Source organism: Maniola jurtina, chromosome 13 (genome assembly GCF_905333055.1).
Source record: "Maniola jurtina chromosome 13, ilManJurt1.1, whole genome shotgun sequence".
Classification (NCBI taxonomy): Eukaryota; Metazoa; Arthropoda; class Insecta; order Lepidoptera; family Nymphalidae; genus Maniola; species Maniola jurtina.
In genome coordinates this window covers 1,250,612-1,270,639 of record NC_060041.1, presented here as the reverse complement: position 1 = coordinate 1,270,639, position 20,028 = coordinate 1,250,612, and the positions used below count along the sequence as shown (strand labels likewise).

The 20,028-nt window shown below is 37.6% G+C and overlaps 1 protein-coding gene across 1 annotated transcript in view; it reads right to left on the bottom strand.

Annotated features, from left to right (window-relative positions):
• LOC123870665 (protein split ends-like) overlaps positions 1 to 11,608 on the bottom strand; it is a 169,279-nt gene extending 157,671 nt beyond the window's left edge. The window contains exons 1-2 of the mRNA XM_045914019.1: positions 11,289 to 11,608; positions 6,994 to 7,153 (exon numbers count right to left, since the gene is read on the bottom strand). Of these exons, the coding sequence (XP_045769975.1) occupies positions 6,994 to 7,031 (38 nt within the window). The 5' untranslated portion in view covers positions 7,032 to 7,153; positions 11,289 to 11,608. The remainder of the gene's footprint in view (positions 1 to 6,993; positions 7,154 to 11,288) is intronic.
• Positions 11,609 to 20,028: the final 8,420 nt, after the last annotated feature.

Genomic DNA, 20,028 nt, shown 5'->3' with positions numbered 1-20,028 from the left:
GTTTACAAATAAAGGAATAAAATAAAATAGGTAGTGCCAAATAGCCGCATATTTGCCACTCAGCGAATATACGTACCTCTATATATATTTATAGTACTCATAGATATGTATAGTACTATTATATTATTCTGTGATATATTATGTAGAAATAGGTAGGTATCTACAATTATGTGTGTATTGGATATATGTAAATAGAACTGCGTGTTAATTGCGAGTAGAGTAGGTAAGTATGACGTATATCACCATAACTAGGTCACCATGGAAATCGATGCACAATTTTTCTTTATACCTACGCCGACTTTGCATTACTGGTATTGGCAATTTTGTGCAAGGGTGAATTTATATATCTTCTAGGACATTAGGAGTACAAATGATAGATGTCCAAATGCGACTTGACGTTTTACGTGGTTTTTAACCCCTGACCCAAAAAGGGGGTGTTATAAGTTTGACTGTGTATCTGTCTGTGACATTGTAGCACCTAAACAAATGAACCGATTTTAATTTAGTTTTTTTTTTGTATGAAAGGTGGCTTGATCGAGAAGATAATATTTATACTAGACTAGCCGATGCCCGCGACTTCGCCCGCGTGGATCTAGGTTTTTCGAAATCCCGTGGGAACTCTTTAATTTTCCGGGATAAAAAGTAGCCTATGTGCTAATCCAGGTTATTATCTATCTCCATTCCAAATTTCAGCCAAATCCGTCCAGTAGTTTTTGCGTGAAGGAGTAACAAACATACACACACACACACACACACACACACACACACACACACACACACACACACACACACACACACACACAAACTTTCGCCTTTATAATATTAGTGTGATAATATATAGAAGATATAATAGAAGAAAATCGGTTCAGCCGTTTGAAAGTTATCAGCTCTTTTCTAGTTTTCTTATAGAGGTTGTTGTGTGGGGGGTTTTTTAAAATTTTGAGTCATTACTTTTTACGGTTCCCCAACTGGAACCTATTACTAAGTCTATCCGTCCGTCCGTCTGTTTGTCAGTGTATCTCGTGAGCGGTAATAGGTAGAGTTGAAATTTTCACAGAATGTGTTTTTCTATTGCCGCTATAACAACAAATAATAATAAAAAAAAATTATTTTTTCTGTGTTTCTGTAATTTTTTCTGTGTTTCTGTTATTTTTTCTGTTGTTTCTGTAATTTTTTCTGTGTTTCTGTTATTTTTTCTGTTGTTTTTGTTATTTTATTGTTTATTGTTTAAAAATAGGATAAAATGGGAAAAATAAATAAATGAGAGAAAAAAAAAAAATGGCTAGCATATTTAAACAGTGTTATTTCTTGTAGGATGGTACGGGACTACGGAACCCTTCGTGTGCAAGTCCGACTCGCACTAGTTAAATAAGCTCTTTTGGGATTCAAAAATCATAATTTTAAGTAATTAGAGAGAACGCCCGCCGCAATGCCTACTTGAATGCCTAATTGCAGCTATTAAAAAGGGAATTAGGTCAAAAATATAATTTGGCCGGAGCGAAAGGAGTAGGAATAGCTCGCAGAACCGGTATAATAATATAACCACATAATATAAAACTGCTTTTAGAGTTCCGTACCAGTGGCAAATGCTCTTGACGATTCAAAAGTACCTATTTGTAAAAGTCTAATTGAATAAAAATATTTTGAATTTGAATTTGAAGGAACAATCAGAAAACCGTGAATGTGTTGAACCGTGAACATCACAAAAAAAAATTAAAATGTGTTTCAATTTACAAAGTAAGATATCTACACCAAGTTGTATCGTATGAAAGGGTTTAACCTAGACTTGCAACGAATATTCGGTTACTATTCGGTATTCAGCCTATTCGGCTGCTTTTTAACCCCCGACCCAAAAAGAGGGGTGTTATAAGTTTGACGTGTGTATCTGTGTGTCTGTGTATCTGTCTGTGGCATCGTAGCGCCTAAACGAATGAACCGATTTTAATTTACTTTTTTTTGTTTGAAAGGTGGCTTGATCGAGAGTGTTCTTAGCAATAATCCAAAAAAATTGGTTCAGCCGTTTAAAAGTTATCAGCTATTTTCTAGTTTTCTTGTAGAAAAGAAGGTTAGATAACCCTTAGGTTCATAATATTCAAGTGTCAATTGACAAATGTCAAGCTGTCAAGATGGACGTTGCCTAGATATACATAATTATTTATTTGAAAATGATTTGTCGGGGGTGAAGAAAATTTTTAATTTACACTTGTATTATATTCGGTCGAATACCGAATACTTACACAATATATTTTGTCATAGAGAAATAATTGGTAAAATGAAAAATTAAAATCGATTGATTACGTATATAATTTTACCTGTATATTCTAAAACAAATTTTATTTATTTTTATGCATAATAGTTTTTGATTTATCGTGCAAAATGTCGGAAAAAGAAGCCGAGTAAGGAACCCTCGGTGCGCGAGTCCGGCTCGCACTTGGCCGGTTTTTTTAAGGTAGATTCACAGCACAGTGTCGAAACTCGACACGTTTAATATCGAACGTCCTGAAATTTTACATAGCATAATATTGACATACAACCAACACTATGAGATTTCACACCACGATTAACAGCATCATCTGGTGGCAGAAGCGTTGGCTCATTTTTTGCGCAACGGATCAGCCTGGCTGTCCAGCGCGGAAATGCAGCCACCTTCTTCTTCTTGGCACCATTCCATGCGGGTATGATTTGTACAGTTGGTAATTATTTATTAGATAAAACTAGCTTCAAGTCTTATTGTAATGTTTTTAATTAAAAAATACAACGTAAACTATCTTGTATTTTTTTCGGTCCGATTGACCGAAATTCGGCCAGTATATATTAAATCCAGTTTTTGCGCAGACTAGATTTTGCTATTCTGCAACCTATGAAGGCAATCGATGTTCAGATCTAAAAATACTTGGCTATTTCTGGCCTGTCTAGACTCTAGGCTGAATTAAATTGACCCGGATATTTCGGAGGTAAAAAGTATTCTGAACTAGCAGCTTCGTCCGCGTGGATTTAGATTTTTTAAAACCCCGGGATTTCATTGATTTTAATGGATTTTAACCATATCCATGCAAAAATCATGCCAGTCCATTGTGGCGTGATTGAAGGAGAAACCAATAAACAAACACACTTTCGCATAATAAAGTTTATAGTATGTGTAGTGATGTTTCCATAATGAAAATGATGATTGATGTTTTCCTTCACTGTTAAAACAAGTGATATTTAAATCGCTTAACAGGGCTCTCTCCGTCACTCGTTTCTGCTCGTTTCATACAATCGTAGTTCCAATTTCATTTGAATACTAAGCAACCAAAGTCCATGAAATTTTGCAGACATATTCTAGAAACTAATATCTGTGTCTGTGGTGTTTTAGATTTTTCTAAAAATATGTAGTTTTAAAATTACAGGGGCTCAAAGATTTGTATGAAATTGTTTAAGACCGCGAAACTTTGAAACCGAATATTTTAACAGAAATCTGGAAAACCACAGACATAGATATTAGTTTCTAGAATATGTCTGCAAAATTTCATGGACTTTGGTTGCTTCATATTCAAATGAAATTGGAACTACGATTGTATGAAACGAGTGACGGAGAGAGCCCTCTGAAAAGTAATCCGAATGCTTGCCCGGAATCTCCGAAATCTAAACCCATTCTAAACCAGTGGGTTCGATCCCGGGCATTTGTACTACAAAATTACAAACCCCGTATAACCCTATCTTGCCACAATATCCTGCCTGTCAACAAAAAACCAAAGGCGACTCGCACACGAAGGCTTCCCTACCATTTTTGTGGTGTAACCACAAATTCACGGTTTTCGGATACTTGCATCTTTTTTTTTTTTTTTTTTTCAAAACTTACACCTAGCTTTACAGTTTACCCAATTCGCTAGTGTAGAACATAGGTAGGTTATGATTCTATCGGGATCGAAGCCCAGACCTCCTGAATAGCAAGTCAACGGTCTTAACTGTTAACTACTAGGGGCTAACACCGCCGCGCCCTTTAGCCACTAGCTAGGCTATTACCGTTATCAGTTATCACATAAAGCATCTATAGCTTATCATTACGTTCGGTGCGCCAATACGTCAAGATTTATTAACACAAATGATCGCCTCCGTCCGCACCCTGCGCCTACGCAGCGACGCATTTTTTCGCACGCTGCGTTTAATGGGACCGGTGTTGGGCCGCTCATAACTAGTTTTCAACTTCCTCAAGTACCTCGCTATCTTCAAGCTACAATCCATCTATACTAATAAATAAAATTGAAGTGACTGTCTGTTTGAACGGACTAATCTTCGGAATGACTGAACCTATTTTGACGGGACTTTCACAGACAAGTAGAGGATTAACCAAGGAGTAACATACGGCTACTTTTTTAACCGACTTTAGAAATGGAGGAGTTGTGTTTTTCTACCTATGCACTGATATCTCCGAGACTCTTAACCGATTTGCGTATTTTTTTTTAATCGATAGAGGAACTTTGGGACATTGTACCATAAAAAATTTGGATCCAACTCCTCAATCCTGATGCCGCAGGGGATCTGACCAATCCACGCGGGCGAAGCTGCGGGCATCATCTAGTATTAAATAAAAAACTATTTGGTATCCGCAACTTCGTCCGCGTCGTTTAGGTTTTTTAAAATCCCGTGGGAACTCTTTGATTTTTGCGGGATAAAAAGTAGCCTATGTCACTCTCCAGGTCTTCAACTATACACATGTAAAAGATCGGGTCATTTGAAGGACAAACCAACTATTCGCATTTGTAATAGTGACTAGCTGATGTCTCCGACTTCATCCGCACCAATTTAGGTTTTTAAAAATGCCGTGGGAACGCTGATTTTCAGGGATGAATCGTTTTGTATTCGGAATGCTACGGTTACGTACGAAGCGATTTGCCTCCTCGTTTCTAACACGAACCGCTAGGACTTGAAACGCTGGGAACGCTCTTGCGGCATCAGTTTCAATACCTTCAAGTCAAGAGTGAATAAGCATCTTCAGTTTAATCGCACTCCATCTTAGACTGCATCAGCATCATTGGCAGCAACTCTGATGGCAGCCAATGGCTAATCTATAGAGAAATTCTCTCTTCTGTCGAAGTTTGTTGTCCCATTGACGTGTGGCAATTGAAGCTTGTGATGTGATTACGCGTTGTGATCATCACCAAATGACTCGAGTAAAATAATTGTAATACTGGCTTCCCACGGTGCGTGATTCTGGGGATTACGTACGGCCAACCACCACGGACAGCCACGCACCGCGTGCGAGGCTCGAACGACGACAACTATGCGCTAGCGGACGATACTCTTCCCATGGTGCGTCTGGTCCGCGTCCATCCGCAATATCACGCACCGTGGGAAGTCGGTATAAGTAGAAAAAAAGGCTAGTTAGGTTTCATCCAATTTAATGACTTAGCATAGCTATTTCCGTGATTTTATACATTTTTTTTCCACGACATTGTCATATTTGTTCACAAAATCTACGTTATTAGTCAAAGGAGTGTAAAATCAGCAAATACAGAATGATGCAATTGTTTACTGTGCGATCCAGATAACAGAGGTCATTGAACTCTTTTTGTCTGCCCACGCTGTTATCACGATTAGCGAGGAAGTCGCGAATCTCAAGGTCAATACCTAAATGCATTTTAAAGATTTAATACCCAGTGTAAAGGATTATTTAAATGAGAAGGAAGCTTGGGAGTGAATTGCTTAACAGGTTTGATAGATCTAATAAGTGATTTTATGAAGGGGTGACAACAAGTGTAAATTAAAAATTTATAACACCCCCGACAAGTGAAGGTTACAGTAACTAGAAAAGAGCTGATAACTTTCAAACGGTTGAACCGATTTTCTTAGATTATAGCTAAGAACTCTCTCGATCAAGCCACCTTTCAAACAAAAAAAAAACTAAATTAAAATCGGTTCATTAGTTTAGGAGCTACGATGCCACAGACAGATAAACAGATACAGACGTCAAACTTATAACACCCCTCTCTTTGGGTCGAGGGTTAGAAAGAATACCTGGCTGAGCTTGTTGTGGGCTCTTATCAGACATGGGCGCGTTTGGAACCCTCGAAGTTTTAATTTTAAGTTTATGTAATTAATTAGAACCACTATAATAATATCATCTTACAAATCTAACAATTGTGCCCTGTGGCCAGTTTTAGTGGCAACTGCCTCTAGGTCAACGGGAAGTAGTAGGTACCTTCCCTATTCGATTTTGATTCCTTTGACAGGTCTTGACAGACAGACAGACAATAAAGTGATCCTGTTAGAGTCGCTTTTTCGGGTTCCGTATCTCAAAAGGAAAAAAGAGCTTTCCCTGTACATTCTAAAACAGATTTTTTTTTTATGCAGAAAAATTTATCGTAGAATGTCGAAAAATACGACTGTATTACGGAACCCTCGGTCCACGACTCGCACTTGGCCGGTTTTTTCTCTGCAATAAGGAGATATGGAACCCTAGAAAACAACTTTAAAAAACCTGAGCTCCAACCTTAAATTGCTATTCAATATTCATCATTCTTCAAAGTGGCATTGCTTCAAAGTCTGTTTCTACTCAGATCTTATTTCGTGTCTTGTTTTAAATTCGATTTAAATTCATTGAAATCTGAAAACGGTATATTTTATTTAGATATATGCGTAATTAAATTTTAAAATGAATTTATAATGTTCACATGATTTTTGTAAATTTACGGACAATCCTTTTAGTCTTCGGGTCTTTATTGGCATAGCTTTTGCGGTTGCTCAAAATCACTGTTCTCAATAGACAACTGAAATAATTAAATAAGTGGATGCGTATATTTATTTTATTTAATATGTTCAATAAACAGTAGCACGCAGTGTCTCAGTCTAATATAGTAATACGATTATTCTTAAGGTAACCCATGACCAACTTATTGAAGGAGCCCACACGAGTGGAAGAAAATATCAACAATATAGCAAAGCATTCGTTGTGAGACTGCGTCATTCGGGCCAAAGTGGTGAATGAGGCAGAAGATAGGGTTGTGTTCGTACCTGTGCATGGGCTGTGTCCTCTGAGTGTACTGCGCCATGGGACCGCAGCCGGCATGGCTAGCGGGCGCGCATGCCGCCGGGGCGCCCCGCTAGCTTATCGCCATGTCGCGCCACTAGACACTCACACACTGCACCGACACACCACACTGCCACCGATAACCTGCAACACCAAACCACATGTTAGTAGTGCTCATGCTCGCCCCGTCAGCTAAGAAAACCAGCCAGAGAAAGCGCTGGCTGGACGACAACTACCACACTCACAAGAGCGCAGACCCTACAATTTCTACCAACCAACATCTAACAATACCCTAAGTTAAAACATTTTAGTTTAGTATATTATACAATCGAAGATTATGTAAATGATAAAAGAGCATGGATTTGACCTGCAGCTCGCTCCAGCAATGACCGGGACTTCAATTACTTTTATACATGGCATAATATTGTATTTCAAATCTTTAAAAAGAGCAACCGCCGAGATTCATGCTGGTTCTTCTCGGTAGGAAAGGCATTCCAAACCAGTGGTAGAAGCTTCTGACGATTCAAAAGTACTTGTAAAAGCCTAATGAATACAAATATTTTGAATTTGAATTTAAAAACTAATAAGAAAATATAATATTAATATATATTAATAAATATAGTAATTGTACATGTATATAACCTTTTTTTAATCTATTTAGTACATACATAAAAAATCCATTACTACAGAATGTACCAACTGGAACTTAAGCAGTCACGCAATCTGCGGTTAAAGTCTACGGTTCTTTTTCTTTTCCATGCAGTAACTACCAATTCCGTATTAAAGTTTTCCTTCATTTTACCTACACTTATTGACAAATTGACCTACACTACAGAGCTTAGGTTTTTTCCTTAAGTTATTTACTTCTTCACAAACAAAATTGCGAAAAATAAAAGGTAAACGACTTCTAACTCATCATAACATACCACAAGAGAATAAATGTGTTATCCTATTTAAATGCTAACAATTCTGTTTTACGCTTTCTGCTAACTTCATTCATATAACTTCTTTAAATTACCGACATGGTCTTTATTACCACGAGTTTGCACTGCTAAACATTTATGTACTTACTTACATAAAAACATGTTAAAACTCCTGTTTTCTGAACGTATCGAACTCTGTTTGCATTGTCATGTAAGTAATTTGTTGAAGAGGAACTATTTGACATTTTGATTAAATCTCGAAATCCATTAAATAATAATTACCTGATTTACTGCATATATGCAGTGTGAAAGGAAATTCAACAAAACAAGTTATTAAATTCGTTACTGACGACCTGTCACACATTCATAAAATCACACTAATATTACAAAGGCTGAAGTTTGTATGTATGTGTGTGTGTATGTTTGTTACTCCTTCACGCAAAAACTACCGGATGGATTGGGCTGTGTAGAATGAAGATAGATTATACCCTGGATTAGCACATAGTAAGCCTATATGTCGACTAAATACGTGAATATAGCCTGCACATTCTATACTTGAGATGGAAATCACTCACGATAGTTTAAACATAAAAAGAGTTAGCAGATATTGAGCCTTACATGTTAGCATTCAGGACTGTCCCACAATTTCTGCCACGATGGTAACCCTATCATGTAAATTTTCAACACAGAAATGCTGATCAAATAATGCTTAGTCGCGTAATATAATTAGTGCAAGTTGGTGACTCGTGTTGACATTAGCTATGATAAGCAAAACATATAATGCGACATAGTCATTCCAAGCCCATTACACAATGCGTCAGCTTTTTGGTGGGTGGGTAGGATTACATTTACAACAGATATGAGTTTTCGCCCACACAATAGGTAGAAGTAAAGTAAATCCTTGGTAGGTACGAACAGTGTATTATACTGGCTGATCCACGCGACTTCGTCCGTGTGGATTTAGGTTTCAAAAAAAAATTCCTGTACTTGTGCTGTAAGACCTACCTACCTGCTAAATTTCATGATTCTAGGTCAACAGGAAGTACCCTATAGGTTTCTTGATAGACACGACGGACGGACGGACGGACAGACAGACAGACAGACAACAAAGTGATCCTATAAGGGTTCCGTTTTTCCTTTTGAGGTACGGAGCCCTAAAAAACCCGTGGGAGCTCTTTGATTTTCCGGAATAAAAGTAGCCTAGGTATGTGTTAAGCGGAATTTACATTACGAAATTAGTGGCAAGATGGTTTCACGACATTAATTTCATTACCAATTTCACGTGTAAATGTCTAATTTCGTAATGCAAAATTAGACATTTACACGTGCAATTGATAATGAAATTAATGTCGTGAAACTAATTTCATGCTACTAATTTCGCAATGTAAATTCCGCTTTAAGTCAAGGTATAAGCTATGTCCATTGTAAGCCAAATCCGTTCAGTAGCTTTGCGTGAAATAGTAACAAACATACACAAAACACACACACATACAAACTTTCGCCTTTATATTATTAGTGTGTGATTTTATTTATTTATTATTTTGTTTTATTTCTTGTGCGGTTATGTTACGTGCGATATAAAAACCAGTCAAATGCGACTGACAGTTTTTATATTTCATGTAGAGTATTGGTACTTCTCTAATATTAGTTAATAAAAAAAAATATGTAGGTAGACATAGGACTAGGCTAGGCAGGTATGAATTAGAAAGAAAATTATTTTCTTTCCAATTCATAGGTAAAGTTCATATTACAAAGAAAAAGACTGACTGATAGATATGGATTTATCAATAAAAAGTTAAGCATGAACCTATAGGTCTATGGCATATACTTTTAACTTTTTGGTACCCATCTATCTACTTAGTTACCACTATTATTCTACTTTGATGATAAAATGTAAAATTGAAAACAAAATTAAAAGCTAGGTTACCTTCTTTCAAGTAATTAGAAAGTTTGGAAGAAATGAGCTAATCCTATATCTAGACACATTAAATGTTAATGTTTACCTATTTCCATATATTTATCTAGCTACCTACTTCATAAAATGTGAAGGTAATTGAAACAAATCCATACATACCTACACTGACTTTTTTAGCAGGTAGGTAATTACCAAATTTTATTGTTTAGGGTTCATTTTGTCATCATCATCAGTAAAATATGTTTCACTTACCCCACCTGACCTTACTAAAACAGATAATGTAAGACAGATATTATGTAGCTATATTACATATTTACTTAAATCCTTTGTGTGGATTTTTATAGATTACTTACTGATAAAACTTGACTGATTTGAAACAATTGTTTTGGTTATTTCCTTACCTATTCTTAGTTTACAGTTACTTACTTACTTACTTACTAAGGTACATTGTTTGTAATATTCAACTTAGTTAAAACTTAAAAGCATTGTAGGTAGGTATTCTGAGATTTCATATAATCTAAAAACAGGATGAATATTGAGGATGTTGTAATTACCTACTTAATCATGAATTTATGACTGAATATATTATCTTTTTAGTTTGAAGAGAAATCTTAAAGCAACTAGGTGGCTTAGGGCATGTTTTAAAAATATGTGAACTCGGTAAGCCCTTCTACATAGGCCTACTGCTTATACCTAATAGTTTTGCAATGAAATTACTAATTGGGTAGGTAGCTAAGTTTCTATTAATGTTAAGTAATTCGGGCGCTATCTTAGATTTTGTCGAATTTGGTGTCAGACTACACTAATTTTCGAAATTGTGGGTAAATCTACTTTTATTTCACTCAGTTAGGTTAAATTGTTTAGACCAACTAAGTAATTAGGTTAACTAATCCAAAGGTAACTTTAATGCCTACTTAATTAATAAGTAATTAATTAAGTAATTACATAACATAGATAAATGCGTCTACATTTTAGAAAAAACAAAGACTTGGGATTTGAGAGGCTGCGCGCAACCTTGTAGTCGGTAGGCCTAAACGTTGACCAAGCTACAACGTTCTGTCCCTTCACAACACATTGAGCTACCTTCCAGTTCCTAAGGATATTGGCATGCAATACCACTGAGCTATTGATAGGTATTTTGATATTTAATACGACCTAAGTTTCTCGGTATTATTATCTTATCTTACATAACGGATAATAAAATAAAGTTAAATACGGATTTTACGTCAATGACGCAGCACTGTGACCTCTCCTCTATTAAATTAATGTAATAATAAATTGGTAGTCGAGAATGTTAAATTCTTCTACGCAGTTAGTCATTCCGACCGAGTGACGAAGGGAAAGTTAATTATGAAATACGAAAGTTTTCGAGGTAGGTCAAACTCGTTTTCCTATCAGTTTCCTGCTGTAAAGAGGTACAAAGAAAGTCCTGGGCACTCACCTTTAATGCTAAATCCGCTAAAACACTCCAACGGGACTCAATACGGTTTCACTCGCGCGGACACGAATACGAATACGCACTCCGATAACACAAATACTTTACGGAACGAATTGCGCAACACAACTTCCCTCAATTTTCTTATTTAGCACGAGACTTTTCACGTTACAGAACACGTTTAATTTGTTTTCGAAAAGTCCATTGAACCGTTTCATATGAAATTTACGTCCAGCGAAATTATAAGTACGAAGTGGCATCGGTGTACATAGACGACGTATTCATTTTCGCGGCGCTGCCGCCAGGCGGCGCTGCGCGGGGGGCGGGGCCGCGCGCGGGGAGCGGCGCCGCGCGAGCGGGACGGAGCTAGGGGCGCGGGCCACGTCGCAGCGCGAATGTTTAATCACGGTGTACTTATGGGATCTATGTGAAAACAGCGATTGTTTAGATGGCGAAGACATTAGCGGATGGTGGGTAGCGCGGTGTGGTGACCTTTTCGATATCGCGTCACCGAGAGTGGCGATAACACGAGGTCGTCGGTCGCGCGGCGTTGCCAGCGCGCCGCGGCATCCGAGCGCACGTTTCGCTGCTTACGAAAGACGTGCCGGCGAAATTCAGCCCTTCGAGAGACAGGGACCTTCTACCTGAGTTGCCTAACGAACTAGCCCTCTGCCCTAGCCATGCCTACCCACCAGTACCCAGCCACGCTCCCCATACATAGCCCACCTGCAGTGCCTGCATGTGCTCTGCAAACGTCTACCGCATATTAGTTAGGTATTCAACTTACAGATAGGTTTATAGGTAGGTAGATATCCTAAGGATCGATACACAACGACAAATAAATAATCAAAGCGATAGCACAGTTTTACGTGATTTTACGATTTATGGTCAAACCTAGAGGTAAAGCTGTGGCGATAGGTAGGCATTAGACAAGTAGTAAGTACCTACCTAGTACCTAGGTACTTTTAACCTAGCCTACTTATAGACCAAAAATGAAGCACACTTTATTTTTTTTCTATTTTGCAGAAATGACGGCAGATGTACAAAATATAGTATAAGTAAATAAATCTATTAAACTATCACTTTGTCATTTTATTACACAGATATAGCTACTGTGCTAGTATTTAGGTACTTATATAAAGCACATAACAGAATTCATGACTAATGCATTTGATTGTTGAAATTGCGTCAGCTTCATGGAATGGCTTTGAATTTCGTTAGGTACACTAACTTCACCATCACTACACAGTACACATGATGAGCTAGACAATAACAACAAGAATGTAGGTAGGTAGGTACCTACATAAGAGGTCGGTGTTAAATTTCATGTGAATTGCATTAAGTTTATTAAACAATAGCCTCCCCTCGATTTTATTCGCGTAATGTAAGTACATATATAAAATAATGTGGCTATGTATCAGTAAAAGAATACTTAATTTTCAGAATCGGTTCATTAGTTTCAGAGATTACCGCTTGCGTCCAAACTTACGAACATTACCGCTTTATAATAATGTAAATAATAATGAAAGTATATATGTATAGTAGGTAGGTATTCAATATTTCCTAGGTTCCCTTGAATCACTCTATCTACTGATGAAAATTGCATTAAAATCCGTTGCGTAGTTTAAACTATCTAAGCGTACAGAGGGGCAGGTGGTGGGAAGCAACTTTGTTGTACATTATGTAGAGATGGTCATGTATGGTGTACCTATAAGCCATGTACACTTATATAACCAGTGTGTTTTTATTTATACTCGTAGGCAGGGTTGCCACCTCCCACGTTTTGATTTATAGGTTAACAGCATAAAAAAAACGGGTTTTAGTTTTTTTTTACGAAAGACAATGTTTTACATAGATATTTTTTTATACTTATAGTTAATCATTGTTTGAAGAAACAGTATTTAAAAGTCTTAATTTTTTGTGAAATAAATGTATGAAAATCTTTGCATGTTAACTTAAAATTACATTCAACTTGTAAGTCCGTTCGGTTTCGACTAGGTACGCGTGATGGTCCACGCATTGCCGCACAAGGAAAATATTCTTTCTTCTGGACAGGATTTGGTTTCGTCAGCCAGCCCCAGCTTAGTTTGGATAAAATACGGGAGCTTTTTTTACCCCATACTTTATTTTCACAATAACGGATTTCTATATTATTATACCCCGAAATACGGGTAAACCCGTAAAATACGGGGCATCTGGCAACCCTTCTCGTAGATGTACCCTGTACCCCTTGATTGAGAGGGTATCTGTGTCTATACTCTATTAATAGTTATGGCAATAATGGTAAATTCTGTAGGTATTTATATTATTAATGTATTAAATTATACGTGACTAACGTTAACATAGTGCGCAGTTATTCGATAACCTGTCATAATAAACTATGTCATTTTCCTTCCTTGAGATAACACGATGTGTAAATATGTGTTTTGCTTCAGGTTCAGTATATGACAGTACCGCACTTGCTATTCGCTTATTTACTAAGTTACCTAATATAACATACATAATGTGGCTTATTCTGTTGTACATATCCTGTAAACTTAAATGACATAAGTATCTTAATTGTATTACTATCCCTTTTATAATGCTTCCCGCTGAGAAAGATTGTGGAAACATTTTTACCGGTCAATTTGAACAGCAGAACTTTCCTCAGTCCGTTCAATTTTTTCCGAGATTTTGCTCAGGTCAGAATAATTGATCTGGTGTGAGAATTCGGTCATGGCTAGTTCCTATTGCCAAAACATTACACCAAGCGCGATTTGACGTCAAATTCGCATGGAGTATCATGCCAGTTTGCTTCTTCTCCTGTTATTACAAATTCATTTCAATTTTTCATAATTTAGTAGTTTTTAGTAAATAACTAGCTAAGTATAATTATTATTGTCAAAAAATTACGTTATACTTATCTAGGTACTAGGATGTACATAGCGAAGCCAAAACATAACCTAGCTATAGTTAAAATAGCCCGTGCTTTGTTCTTTCTTGCTAGTCACTGGTACAAGCACAGATCCGAATATTTACTCACAACTCACGCTAAAAGTTACTCGCTCATCTTCTGGTTGTTACGACTCATGGTTGACCTAACCAGACAACGAAACCAATATTTGGTTGACAGAAAAAGCTACCACATTAAAAAGAAGAGACCCCTATTCTGTACATCTACTACAGAGGACTTGGTTATAACCAACAGGTTATTATGACACGATAGCAATAACCCCTGATGGATCGACACTATCTCACTATTGGTTCAAATGCGTTGCTGCAGCAAGAATTATCATTAATTCAGCCAATCACAGCAATTGAAATTGTAGTTGGTAAGTAATAATGGTATAATGTATCTGTATATTGACTGTTAGTAGCCTGTCAAAAATAAATGATGAATTTATTTTTGACAGGCTACTAACAGTCAATACCTATACAGTATACACCTTTTATAATATTACAGATAATACCTACGACTTTATCCAATTGTTTTTTTTTAAATCCAACAGTATAAAGTAGCCTGTGTCCGTCTACGGGATGCAAATTATCTCTGGACCAACCTAAAAACCGGTTAAACCGATGGACCGTGAAAAAGATAACACATAGTATACTATTACATAATTAGTATGGGTATATAGATTCAGTTCAAACTCCAAAACCTAGTTTGGGGCTAACTAAACGCAGCACAAGTAGGTAGCTAGTAGGTACTCGCGGGGGGAGCTTGGGGCGACCTTCACGGAAGCTCCGTTATTGCCTCACACTGTGTGCCGCGCGGCCCCGCCTCACCCTTCTCGTTTTACTTTACACGCTTCATTTGGCGGTACATGTGTATACGTGTACATAGCGTGTAAAACTATAGGCTTATTCGTGAGACTGCCCTTGCGGTTAGTTTTACCCACTTTACCTTTTCTGTTATCCTATACTGTGGTTCGAGACGCTTACAGACTAGTGATCAAGACGTCATTCTCCTATTCATGTAGTCCAAGGCTCGATTCCAGGCACGCAATTTTAACTTTTCAGAGGTATGTGCGTTTTAAGCACTTAAAGGTGAAGGAAAACATCGTGAGGAAAACTAAAAGGTGTGTGAAATCTGCCAATCCATATCTACCTAATTGGCCAGCATAGTGGACAAATGAATGTATAAGGGGAAGTTCAAAAGTAGCCAGTGGTAGAAAAGATGAGGGGTAATAGGCTGGCATGGTAGGGGCATGTAATACGGAGGGAGTCATATCACTAGAAGAATGTTAAATATGCATGTGGAAGGAAAAAAGAGAAGAGGTGTGCCTAATATTAGTATTAGCATTTAGGTGTACCTACCTAATATTAGTATAATAATATGAATAAGTAGGTAAAACTCATCTCTTTTTGTTAGTTGGATGTTCAAAAATTGATGCGCACTTGATGCATCATCAAAATATCGTTAGGGAAATAACCTATTACGTAGGCAGCTAGCCATACAATTTTAACTTTTTAAGTACATCCTTTATTGTTTCGGCCATTTCAAGAACAATTTTCTTTCCAACTTATTGACCTTATTGATAACTAGCTGGACTATTTCAAACCTCTTTAATTTTACCTCCGCAGCCCCGTTTGAATTTTCAAAAATCCTTTCCGGCTGTCCTTTCCAAATTTCAGCTCGATCCACTTCTGCGTTGATAGATCAGTCTTCACCTTTTTCTATTATACTCGAACTTGTATATTATGTTTAATTAGATCTTTCAGTTATATTTTATGTTTTGACTAGATGATGCCCGCGACTTCGTCCGCGTGGAGTTTGGTTTGTAAATCCTGAGGGAGCTTTAATTTTCCGGGACTGCTAGATTTTTTTTATCGTTTTGTTATAATCTACCGAGATAGGAACCTAGTTACCTATCTCTGTCAAAATCGGTTAAACACACGGGCTGTAAAAAGTAAGCAGACAGACTCACTTTCGCATTTATTATATTAGTGGGTAGGTATGAAAGAATGGATCATCATCATCATCATGATCAACCCAACGCCGGCCCACTACTGAGCTGAGGTCTTCTTTCAGAATGAGAAAGGTTTAGGCCATAGTCTATTAGCAGACTTCAGACAACTCTCAGGCATGCAGATTTTTCTTCACCCTTAAAGCAAGCAAACCCTCGACCTCCCGAATAAGAGGAAGACGGCTTAGCCACTAGGATACCACGGAAGTATGGATATGGATTATGGATAGCAAAATCACTAGGTACGTAGGTAGTACCTAGGTACCTATGTGATAATTGATAAACCTTCTCATCATACCTAAGGTACCTAGTTGGTCAAAGCAAAACGTAGATACCCGAATGGCTCGAGAGTCGAACTCGAGAACCTCGGATGCTCGAAGTGACGGGCGCCCGTTAGCGCACGGAGCGGCAACGTCGCAGACACATAACCCACACCATGCCAACATTTCGAGGAGATTTTAAATCATTTTTGAAATAAACAAAGTTATGTGCATAATGAGTGTGCATATTTCATTTTTTTAGTTCCATCTCGCCGGTTTTCTGAAAAACATCCTGTTTTCAAAATGTACCTACCTATATGTGGCTATATGGTAGGAACTTACTACCTATACCTACCCAATAGCCACATCATCATTTAACCCATTTCCGCCCCACTACTGAGTACGGGTCTCCTCTCAGAATGAGAAGGGTTTAGGCCGTAGTCTGCCATGCTGGCCCAATGCGTATTGGCAGACTTCACACACCTTTGAGAACATGAAAAACTCTCAGACATGCAAGTTTATTCACGATGTTTTCCTTCACCGTTAAAGCAAGTGATATTTAATTGCTTAAAACGCACATAACTGAAAAGTTAGTGGTCCGTGCCGATCGAGGGTCGGGGTCGAACCCCCGACCGTCGATTAAGAGGCGGACGTTCTAACCACTAGGCTATCACAGCTATAGCCACATAATTACTCCTAATTACTTACTTAAGTACCTACCTTTTTTCGTTAAATACTATAATTGAGGAGCTGGCAAACAAAATGGTTTAAGTAAACCTAGATATATTTTTCTTTAATCTGGACATTTGGTCCCGATGTAGTTAGCTAGTACAATTACAAAAAAAAACTGACTTCAATAACCACAAAGTCAAATAATAATCATAATGGCAATGTTGCATATCATTGACATTGTAAATATTTAAACTGTAAGTACTGTTAAAATCTTCCAAACCTAATTTCAACACACCTAGTTTTTCTTTTCATCAAAGATTGCCTGGTGGAGATTGCTTTAAGCAATAAAGCCGCCTTTGCCTACAACTGCTTTTACTTTATTGTTTCTCTGTTCTGTCTTGAATATTTAAACTCTTAATATTACTAGTCTATTAAGATTACAGTGTCAAGGATATGCAATTTTACGGCCAAATCAATCTATCTGTAATCTGTCGATACTTAAGTAAACAGCACTACTCATTATCAGAGTAGGTATGTAGCATAGTGCAGCTGTTACCTACTTATCTGTCAATTGCTCGTCAAAACTCTGAGTTTTTGACACATAACAACGTTGCTAAGTAGGTATCTACTATCTGCCTAACTTATCGACAGATTACAGATAGATTGATTATTACTTTCTACCGTGAGAGTTGAGACGCGACGTAGGTCGGTAGGTATATCGTGGCAATGGCATGTGTACGCTTGTATAACTCATCGATGTAGTAGGTATAACTAAATAAACGTACATACGTATGTATTTATACCACAGAATACATAATGTAACAGCATCGGGCAGCCTCAGCGGACAACGGGTAGAGCAGAGAGGCAGAGCAACTCGCATGTAAAGTTGTAAGCCCAACTACCCAAGCTTTACCCAAGTAAAGTAAAACTTTTTAATGTTGCTTTCACGCGGCGGGCTGGCATCGGGCGATCGATCGGGCGACGTTGCCGCTCCGCGCCTCCACTTGCCGCGGTTTGTGCGGCGCGTTATTTTTGTTGCCAATCAATTATACGCGGGAATAATGACACCTGCCTGCAACGACATGGCTCCATTTAGAACACTCTCCGGAGTTCTGTCTAATGCATTTTGCAGTCTCAGAGCCCTGGTGGCAGAATAATATGTGCAGAGTTTATTAATATTCATCATCATCATCATGATCAACCCATCGACGGCTCACTACTAAGAACGAGTGTCCTTCTAAGACTGAGAAAGGTTACGCCACAATCCGCCATGCAAATTGCGGATTGGCAGACTTCACACACCTCTGAGAACACTTAGCAGAATTCTCTAAAGTCTCAGGCTTTATAAACACTCACGTGATTTTCCTTATTTATTGCTCAAAAACTTACATAGGCTCAGAATACAATAAAGCGGAATTTACATTACGAAATTAGTAGCACGAAATTAGTTTCACGACATTAATTTCATTATCAATTGCCTGTGTAAATGTCTAATTTCGTCAGTGTTATGAAATTAGACATTTACACGTGCAATCGATAATAATAATAATTAGGTAATGAAATTAATGTCGTGAAACTAATTTCGTGCCACTTATTACGTAGGTAATGTAAATTCCGCTTTAGGTAGGTTAAGTAGCTACGTAACTCCGAAAAGTTATTACGCGCCTTCCACGCCCACGGTACTGTTTGGTAGGTACATAGGTAAGTCTTATTCATTTGTTTAAAGATTTATCCATCGATGGGTTTAACAAATACGCTGTGCATGGATAAAATGTAAAAATCTGAAAATAGGTACTAATATAAGTAAGTAGCATAGATATGTAAGTAAGTGCGATTTCTTAGTTTACATAGGTCACATAGGTACATTAGCTGAGAGAAAGCTGAAGATTTCTTTATTATACCAGGCACAGAGAACTACAAATAAATTTCAAGAAAGTGTAGAGGTCTGGGATTCTGGAATGGGATGGTCTTCGAACTTTGTTTACCCTTTAAAGTCCTAAATCCTAATTAATCTTATCTTAGAGATCTTAGGAATTTTAATGGCACTGTAGGTATAGCCATTAAGCTAACATTAGCAGCTGAATTATTAATGAGCTAAGCTGTGTAGTTTAACTTGGGTTTGCTTTAACGGAAATCCTACGTAATTACTTAGGTACTTACTAGTAGGTATACATGACCAAAGACCGTCCCATAGCACACAACGTAGGGCAGGGGTATGGAGCTTACGACTAGGGTCGCCATCCGTACTTTATGATTTTATTATTTAATTAATTATTTATTTAATTAATTATTTAATTAGAACGGACATTTCAGTCCAATTACACTAATTAAATTACACAATAAAAATAAATTTGTTAAGTCAATAATCTAATATGTCAACTACAAATTCTCGCAAAAGTGCAGGATTTGACCTTTGAGGTCAGCCCATTTGTCAGCAAATATGTCACAGCGAGGGGACTCCTTCAGCAGCGCATTCAACGCTGCCAAAGTGCGCGGTATGGGAGACCTGGCGCGCCTATAAGCCTATCTATACAACTTTTTTTTTTTAATTTTTAATTTTTGTTTTTTTTTTCTTAATATAATTTTTCTATATACTAAGTATATGTACATATAGTTTTATTTGTTTTTGCTGAGTACCTACTTCATAATAGTGGTTCTATCATCATCATGATCAACCCATCGCTGGCTGGCTGCGGGTATGAGAAGAGTTAACCACGCTGGCCAAGTGCGGATTGGCAGACTTCACACACCTTTGAGAACATTACGAAGAACTCAGGCATGCAGGTTTCCTCACGATACGTAATTTCGAAAAGTAGAGGTGCCCCGGATCGAACCCCGACCTCCCGAATTGGAAGCGAACGTCCTAAC